Here is a 9,243-nt window from a genome sequence, read left to right on the forward strand (position 1 = left end):
ATCTTTACCTTAGATAGTTTTGTCTCACGATATGACTGTGCTAATGAGATCCATAAAACTGTTTAGAGCCATACGATGTATCTCAGTAATACATGTTCGGTCAAGATCAATGCATGGAAGGCATTGATCTTTATCTACTGGCATAGCTTTCATCTTTCTATCTGCAAGTATCTCCCAAGAAGAAAGAAGGCATATCACCACAAGTGCTAGAAAATATATAAACAGCACCCTTGACCACTTCTCTATGGAGCGTGTCACAGTCTCAACATAACTGATAATCTGTACCTCAATGCTTGCAGAGTCAACATAAAAACCATCCCTTGAGCTCTGAAGTGCCTAATGTGAGTGACTCTTGCTATACAGAATCAATTATACAAGTGGTTCGTAAGACTTTAATTGCATTCTGGGCAATTATTTGCCGTTTTAAACCCCCCCCCCCCCCCCCCCCCCCTATTTCACCTGAAAAAAAAATTAAACCCTACATTTTTAAAAACTTCCCCTTTGCAACCGGCACCATTCTGTCTCTTAAAAAGTCAATGAGTGATTAAGAAAAAGAGGGAAAAATTTAATTGACTCTGTAAGCAAGAAATTGCATTAATGAAAGTACATTATATCCACACACCTGTCACGAGATCACACACGGTAAAAATTTACTACGAAGTCCACCGTCGTCATAACTGTGAACTTCATAAACGTGTTTGGTCGGATTACTGCGTTCTCATAGCTTGTGAAAACAAACAAAACCGCTGCTTCAATGCTACATCGTGGCGACTGTAAAACGCCAGCTTCTCATACAAACCCTAGAATTTAAAACATAAAAAAATTAGTGTAGATACACATAACGTTGTATGGAAATCCAGAATTAAAAACATTAAACAGGATTCGGCTCGATTCGCTCGTTGGACGCCCCACCAAACTCAACATTCTAAAGCACCAGATGCACAGAAGATTCCGTAATCAGTCCAAGCATCCTCGAATCCCAAACACTACTTTTGCAATAGTACATCCACAAACGCTATCGGATGAAAGGATTAAAGTAAAAAAGCTAAGAACAAACACAGTGTGACATAGATTATTACAAGCGGTAACCACCACCTTGTTCAGCTAACGGTTTCCTAAGGAGCAGCACTGCACCTCTTGATTTGAACACATTTTAATACCAGAGATGAAGATGCTGAATCCTTGAATGGTTGTGATTGCATAGCTTCACCCTATAGTTGATAATCACCTATCTGAAGATAAGGTTAAAAACTGCAATACCTGAGTCATATGACTCGCATAATTTGTAATTAGTTGTAATTGTGTCCCATTTAAACCGCTGAGGTACGGGAGAAAATCCTTCCCAATTACTACATAAATGTCAACCAGAGAGAACAGAACAGCCTGCAGCACATAGTACTGATGTCGTGGGAATGTTAAGGCCCTTAAAATGGAATACCTGTCTCACGTCTTCTTGCTGGTGCTTGAATGCCTCTACAAGCACTGGCAGAAAGGTTGGAAGCCTTTCAACTAGCATTTCCTTAGGAAGTCGTTTCACAATCTGCCCACACATGCAAGTGTAAGCGTCACAAGCTACAATCTTCAATATATTCACCTGTTTAAGAATATCTGGGATAATTGACAAGGCCAATTCCCTAATAAACTTATCAGAATCCTTGGCTGCTTCCAATACAGTTGAAATGAGCTTGTCAAAATACTGCAGATATTAAATCCTTTACTTTAAAATGATGCTCTTTATGTTAATGTGCAAACCTGTGACCAAACTTTTGTGTCGCTAGATTGGTGAAGCCGGGCTGCTGCGAGCAATGCCTCGTGCTTCACTGATAGCGTCTTTTCAGGTCCCCAAAGAAAGACCTACATTAGAACACGTTATGATATATCACTAAAACACCATTATCTACCCGCTCAGTTAGCATGCGAGTAACGTTATTCTCAGCACTTCCAGTGTCTGGATTCAAATGTGCACTGTCAGCCCCGTCCGAGACGTCCACGTTCATTGAGTAACTGTCTAGCCATCTTCTAGTTTTGTCGCAGTTTATATCCCACCCAGTATTGGAGTCCCTGATTTTGGGTCCAATAATCGTCGGGTCGCCAGAATTTTGTGGAGTTCTACAGTTGAACCGTAACTCCTTCACCATTCCTTCGTTCACACCCGATCTATCCATCTGAGTTGGATTTGGAGGCTTATTGTCACAATTTTTTACTGCCGGAAAAACGTGCATGTAAGGCTTCCTCATTGCTGACATATCAGTCTCCTCCATGGTAACCAGAGGAGCCCTGTGACTCCTAAACCGCATATGGTCCACAAGGTCGACCTCAATCTGTGGAACATATTGCTTTAAGGACCTCCTCAAGGCGGTTTGCTCGTCAACTGGCAAGGCCAAGATAAACTCGAGTACGATTATAGTATCCAGGTGAGAGTAGACAGCTATGATTCCCATCAGAGAAGTCTCCTTAACTTTCGATTGCCTAGACTTGGAAAGTGTCACCAGCTTAGACAACCAAAGCCTTAGAAGTGGTGATATAACTTCGTAGTTGAACTCCAGCTTCACAAAAGCACCAATTGCATACTCTATAACTGCCACCTTTCCTTTTGGCGAACGTTGCTCGTCAAGGGAGCGGAGAATTGCTGGAAAAAGTATTTTAATGTCGTATGTATTTCCAATAGCTTGTAAAGCTGCTGCTGCGAGCTCGCAAGTTTCATCTCTTGAGTCCACCAGTCGAGGAAATAGAAGCGGAAGCATTAAATCTAGCTGAACTCCAAATCCCTTCTTACATGCCTTTACCAGATCAACCACTATAGAAAGTGCCGCCTGAGAAACTTTGAAGTGTGCATCCGTCAAATGGTCCCGGAGCAATCTTATGATGCTATCAAAACACTGGTGGATCTCTGACAGGCCCTTTGAACCTTGGTGTAGAAATTTCTTGATGGAAGAAAATGCTCCCACTCTGACAGACCAATCAGCAGTTTTACTAAGACTTTCTGCAAGAGTCTCGTCTAACGATATCATCCCAGAAATGCAGCAGGGTTCTCCTGGATCTTGTGTAGCATTACAACAACTTTGGCCCTGGCGTGTTTGTGCTTGAGTTTCGTCAGGATTTTTGTCAGCTACTCGAGGTTCACTGATGATCACGGAGACTCCATCATGATCACTACCATCGAGGTGAACATCTAATTGAAATGAAGGTGATGCAAGCTGGGGAGCAGACGGTGCAGCTATTGTTGACCGCACGTTACTTGAAGGGCCATGCTTTAACAAGTAGCTTCCTGCCAGAAACCTTGGTAAAGTTTTAGCTATAATTCTCATCAAACAAACCTGCTGGGGACGCGTTTTCATTCAGCTGTTTTTTCATCCCAGCAACAGGAGATGGCACTTTTGGTCCACATGTGCATACCTTTGAATCAATCTTTCCAAGCATAAAGATCAAGCTGTTAGTTCCAATCTTAGCTCGTGAACAAGAACCTAAATAGGTACCTGACCAGGCCACCGTAAGGAAAATGTTCGAATCTCATCTTTAAAATGGTCTCCCTTTTTCTGATATAGCTTCTGGAAGATGCATACGAATAGAACTCTTACCGTAAATGAATTGATTTGTACCTCCAAAATTTTCATAGTGGCTTCCTTAACATGAGAGTTTGGATCTTTAGCCAAGTCCAAAACCTGTGCAAACGAAACGCAAGTCAAGTCCAGAAAAGAAAATGAAGATTCTTCGATTTTACCACAGGAAGTAAAAGCTGGACGACAGGGAGTTCGTCTAGAGAAAAAAGTCTAATTGCGGAGTCTAGCACTCGCACAAACTCCTCACGAACTTTACAGTTGTAATGTTGAGACGCATTAGTGCTGATCCTTTCAATTACCATCGTCGGTGAGAATATCTGAAAGGCGTCAACAACTAGAAGACCATGCATAGTTGTTCTTATTTGCCAGGCAAGCAAAATTTTCAAGATTGTCAACTACCTGCATGAGAGCTAGCAGGAGTCCACGCCCTGCGTCACGGACAGACTGCTTGTCGTCTCCAAGTCTATCTATAATTGCAGGCAGCAGCGCCATGAAATCTAGCTGAAGTCTATCACCAGCAAGAGACGCTGCTGATGCAAGAACGTGAAGGGCTCCCTGACATACTTCATGATCTCGGTCTTTAAGGAGATCAACGGTGGCATTGAGTAGGTTTCCCACATCCGTCGCATTCAAACTTTTCTGGTTCCTGTCAAGAACTGCTTGCAGCTTCTGTATGGCAGCAACTCTCTCTCGGTTATCCTGCACCTGAAGCTGGGAAATCGCGGCATCCATTTCTCGAGCTGGAATCATTCCCTACTTAATCAATCCGTCCTGAGATGGAAGAAATCAAGAAAGTACCTCCGGTTGAGCGCCTTTTCGTATCAAGCGCGGCCTCAAACCCTATTGCCCCAAGGGAGTGACCATTTCAATCTCGTAATAAAATGGCGGGAAGGCTAGCGAATATACCACAAATATTGTACCTTGCACTAAGAATTGTAAAGGCGTTATCGTAAGTCAAGAAGTTTCTGCTGTCTGAAGTGATGTCGCTCTGGAGCTGACTGACGTCTTTTTAGAAGTCGACCGGGAGGCAGGATGCAGAAAAGAATCTTGCTTGCGTCTGATCTCTTGAACAATGTGATTGTCCATTGGCCTCAACGCACGTTGAGCTGCTAAAATTGTAAAGTACGGAAACAGGGATATAGGCGGTATAAGAATAGTAGCCAACCAATAAACAGGGCTAGGAAGCATAACTTCCACAAAAACCTTGTAACCTGTTGTAGAAATAGATGTGCAGAGAAATCCATAGACAACTAAAAACAAATACCAAAGGAAAATGCTTCCCCATATACCCAAGTGCTGAATCCAGCTAAAGTGATTCGTTGTCAACACCATCTGAAGGCTAACTATCCAGATAATGCATGTGTACATACTTGTACCGAAGGCATCCAGGCTTGGTGTTTTCCCGTCCTTTCTGAAGGAATGAAGCTTATAAATGTTCCAGGTGAAGTAGTAAGTGATAAGGGAGCTATATATGCTGTTGGTAAACCAGGCAAAAACTTGAGACCAGTTGAATAGAATGTTCTTAGGTCCTTGCTGATAAAGAGCAGGAAACTGTAGGCACCCTCTTGCAGATACGTCTTGTTCAAAAATGCCAAGCACCAATGCAGGAATGGAGGTAAATATTACGTTGAACAAGGACATAGTCCAGTCATTGTATACCGTTTGTCCAGAATAACATGTATACGCTTCGTAGTAGAAAAGAGTGAGACCAAATGTCATGTTTTTGTAAAAGAAGTAGCAGATCTGCAGGTACCAGTATTCATTAGCAATAAAGTATCCATCCTAAAGACTAACCATTGAAGAAATTCTTTTGTAACACCAATGTCCATGAACAATTAGCAAACGCTCCAGAAAGCTAAATTGAGCAATTGCGAAGTCACTAGCCATAACTGCCTATATAAGGTCTCAGTAAACAACAAGTATGTTCAGAGGAAAATATGGACCTGCATGCCTTCTACGCCACTTATACCAACACCAATATGTGCCTCCTGAATCATGCCCACGTCGTTTGCTCCATCTCCAATGGCCAGGGTAATTTTACCTGTCCCTTGTTTAACAAGCCTTGCCACCTGCTTGTGGATGTTAGTTTTCAAACATCTATAATTCAGACCAAACTCACCAAAGCTTTTTGAAGCGGTGAGACTCTACAACAAATTACAGAAGCACATTTTATAGCTAGCTTAAGCAGGCTCAATTTCAAATCCTCACTTAGCGCATATGTGAGAGATTTTCCATCAATAATCAATGCAAATACTGTATTTAAACTTTTTTCAGAGTCTACATCTTGTAAACCTGACATAATAAGTTCCTGAACTTTATCCTGTAGAAGTCCTGTGTTATCAAATGCGTGCTAAATAAGTAGATAAATCAGGATTAACCTTAGCAACTTCTTCCATCTCTCTAGGAGCATCTACTGAGGAGATATTTAAGAGCTCCGTGGCTATAATAATCTGCTTCATTCCCTGTCTAATCAAATTGCAAGCATAGCTGCACATACGTTAAAAAGATAGTATAATGCACACCACAAAAACAGGATAAGAGGCAGACCCAATGTTGATAGCAGTCTCGAGCTTATCACCTGTCAAAACCCAGATTTTAAGACCAGCTTGTGCGAGGATCTCAATACATTCTGGAACCTGCGAAGTCTACTACCATATTGAAAGGCAAACTTTATTACAAAAAGCTTACTCCTTTTTGTAGTTTGTCTTCTACAGCAGTGGCACCCAGAAGAACAAGATCTTTCTCCAGTTCATCCGATGCATTGTTTAGTAACAACTCACGCTCAATGCCAACAGTAATTTTGGCATTTTGAAACGTTTCATTCCACCTGATGTATTCGGTTTCCTCGATCTTTCGATATGCCAGCACTAGTGTTCTTAGACCAGCCTCTGCATACTTACCAAGGTGCACTCGAGTAGCTTCTTCGTATTGGCGACCGTTTGCACCAAGTCGCTCAAAGATAACGCTGAGGACATAATGTGAGTAAAAACAATTAGCAGTTCAATTCAATATAAACCTGTCAGCACCCTTGCAGAACAAAATAATTTGTCCATCTTCTCCCTTAGCTACTACAGACATCCTTTTTCTTGTACTGTTGAACTCAAGAAGATTCAGTATTTGATATTCTCTGTACAGAAGTTTTAGTACACTAACTTTGAAATTTTATAGGGCAAACCTTTCCAGCTTTGTGTCAAGATCTATATCCGGTTCCCATACCATGACACTACTTTGGTTTCTTTTAAAAAAAATAAAACCAAATTCTCTGGCAGCTATAACGAAGGCATTTTCGTCTGGGGATTCTGCTTCATAGTGGATTTCGTTGTCGTCATCCTCTTCGGCAATAGCAGAGTGACAAACTGCTAACAGTTGAAAAAAAAGCCGTATCGAATGAGGATTGGGCTCATATATCCAGTTGCCTTCCATTAAGCGTTCGTCCTTGAAGTTAAATCCTTTAATAGTGGGAGCATTCGTCTGGACTTTTTCTGAAGACAAGCAGAACTTGTCGTTATTATCATCTTCGGAACAAGACTCTTGAATGTCTTCAGATTCCCATTGTTCTTTGCTAAGTCTTCTTGCAATACTTTTCTCTACCTCCGTGACACCTCGACCATAGGGCGTGCCTGAAATTGAGCACTTGAGAAAATTCATAGAGTTGCATGTCAAAGTTCCAGTTTTGTCAGATAATATGGTGTGAACTTGCCCAAGTTCCTCGTTCAAGTTGGAAGTTCGTGCTTGAGCTGTCTTGTTGGACTCTTCGTGAAACATTTGCCAGTCCCAGTTGATAAAACTGGCTTGGACTGTCTTAACAATCTCGATTGAGACATACAAAGAGATTGGTATAAGATACCCATATAAAATAAGTGCTGTAACTAGATGTAGAAATGATGCAGCAGTTGCTCGTCGAGGATCATAAAACACCTGCGCCTTGTCAGGAGACATATACCACCATGTAGGCATTTGTTCTTTTGTTACTATGCCGTAGAAAAGAGAACCAACAGTAGCAATTAATAACAAGACGCTGAAAAGGATGTAGATGATGTAGTCCATTTTTTTCTCAATGCGGCTTCGTTTTGAAGGAGGGTCTGTAGCGTTTTGCATGACCTTCGTGTCATGACCGCTAAATATTACAACCCCATATATAAAGTCTGTGTTTCGAAGTCTTGATCCCCGAAGTAACAGTTGCTGGGGCCCAAGAGAACTAAGGTGGTCGTCAAAGTCAAGTGTTCCAATAAATGTGTACAAGCTGTTATTTGGATCTTCACATCTCACAATTCCATCAAATTTCTCAATGTCTTCCTCGTGAACTATTTTAACCGTGATTTCTAGTGACTGCTTCACCTTCAAATTTGTTTCACCATCAAGGGTCATGGTTTCGACATAGCAGATTCCATCTGTGTAACTTGTGGATAGCATGAAAAGGTCAGCTGGGAAAAAGTGATCTTTTCGAACCATCACAATATCCCCAACAGTAACATCTTGCCACTCTCTTAATTCAAATTCTCCAGTTCCACAGTTAACCAAAACCAACCGAGAATTTACCTCTTTGTCCTGCAGAACGAAGAGCTAATAGAGCAAAGAAGAGACAAATCTGTATTGTACCTGCTTATGGCGCCTCCAATCTTCCAGTCCCTCTTTAAGCATGCTTATACCCATGACAAAGATCAAAGGTGCGATCAAGCTGCCTGGAGAGAACGGAGTTAAGGGCGTGAGTGACAAAACTGCGGCAAATAAAAAGTATAGGCTGGCCACCCTTCTGAATTGCTCAAATAACGCCTTTGGGAAGAATGTGATCACGTCGTACTTAGTAGTAGAGACATAATTGGAGAGGTATTTCAGAGGACCAGCCTTGTGTTTTCCTGGCTGGTTGCAGTATACTACCCTTGAGAAACCTGTCGGTGGAAAATCCTTCACTGCAGAAGGTTTGCCGCAGCAAAATGAATATAATCTGCTCCACCTTACACGTTTTCTGCCACCAGTCATTGCAGAACATGATACCACTCCCACAGGCGGCTTTTTAAAAGACTGTTGGTTGAAACAAGCAAACCTGCGCTTTTTCACAGTTAATGACGCGTAAACACACGGCCTAGCTAAGGGTTATTTTTAAAGACAAACCGTACTGGTTTTGCCTATGGAAGAGCCGGACGTCGGGATGAGGCACGTCATCCGCAGAAGCACCGGGATGGTAGTTAGCTAACAGTGGCCCATAGGGTTGTCTCAAGACGCCATGGGAGCCGACAGTGTGTTGAAGATGGCCAAAGGCGTAGCGACCTGGGAGTTTCCCGCCCTACAACGCGTAATGAGGCTGTCAGCTAAGTCCTGCCGTCGAACTCAACCGAAACATAGTCCTCGGACTGCACCAGTTACCGCGCCTCAGGTTCCAAAATCTTCACGAAAAGTAGCTGCTGAATTAAGCGTGTTGATGCTGAAGTTAGAGACAGATTTCATGGCAATTACTGGGGAGGAGGGCCGAGAAAAATGGAGATGTTTCATGAGAGAAGGAACCCTTATTGAGGCCTGGCTAGATAGAATGCTACAAGAATCTGAACACAAGTAAGTACTAAAAGGATTAAACATAAACTATGGACCGTCGAATGGTACTTTATTTCTTGAGTTATAACAGGGCTGCGCATGGCGATACCAATAGTAGTTTACAGGAATACGGTCTATCGAGGGTACAACTCGG

General features: G+C 42.2%; 1 protein-coding gene across 1 annotated transcript; it reads right to left on the reverse strand.

The window, feature by feature from the left end:
* Nucleotides 1-4,514: 4,514 nt before the first annotated feature.
* LOC9661012 (probable phospholipid-transporting ATPase 4) lies at nt 4,515-8,540 on the reverse strand. The gene is made up of 10 exons (XM_024687375.1): nt 8,160-8,540; nt 6,736-8,108; nt 6,577-6,687; nt 6,249-6,525; nt 6,108-6,196; nt 5,939-6,047; nt 5,680-5,880; nt 5,504-5,629; nt 5,355-5,453; nt 4,515-5,303 (listed from the first exon to the last, which is right to left on the reverse strand). Exons 1-10 carry the CDS (start codon nt 8,538-8,540, stop codon nt 4,515-4,517), a joined length of 3,555 nt encoding a protein of 1,184 aa, XP_024543143.1.
* Nucleotides 8,541-9,243: the final 703 nt, after the last annotated feature.

This window comes from Selaginella moellendorffii, unplaced genomic scaffold (genome assembly GCF_000143415.4).
Source record: "Selaginella moellendorffii unplaced genomic scaffold, v1.0 SELMOscaffold_53, whole genome shotgun sequence".
NCBI lineage: Eukaryota > Viridiplantae > Streptophyta > Lycopodiopsida > Selaginellales > Selaginellaceae > Selaginella > Selaginella moellendorffii.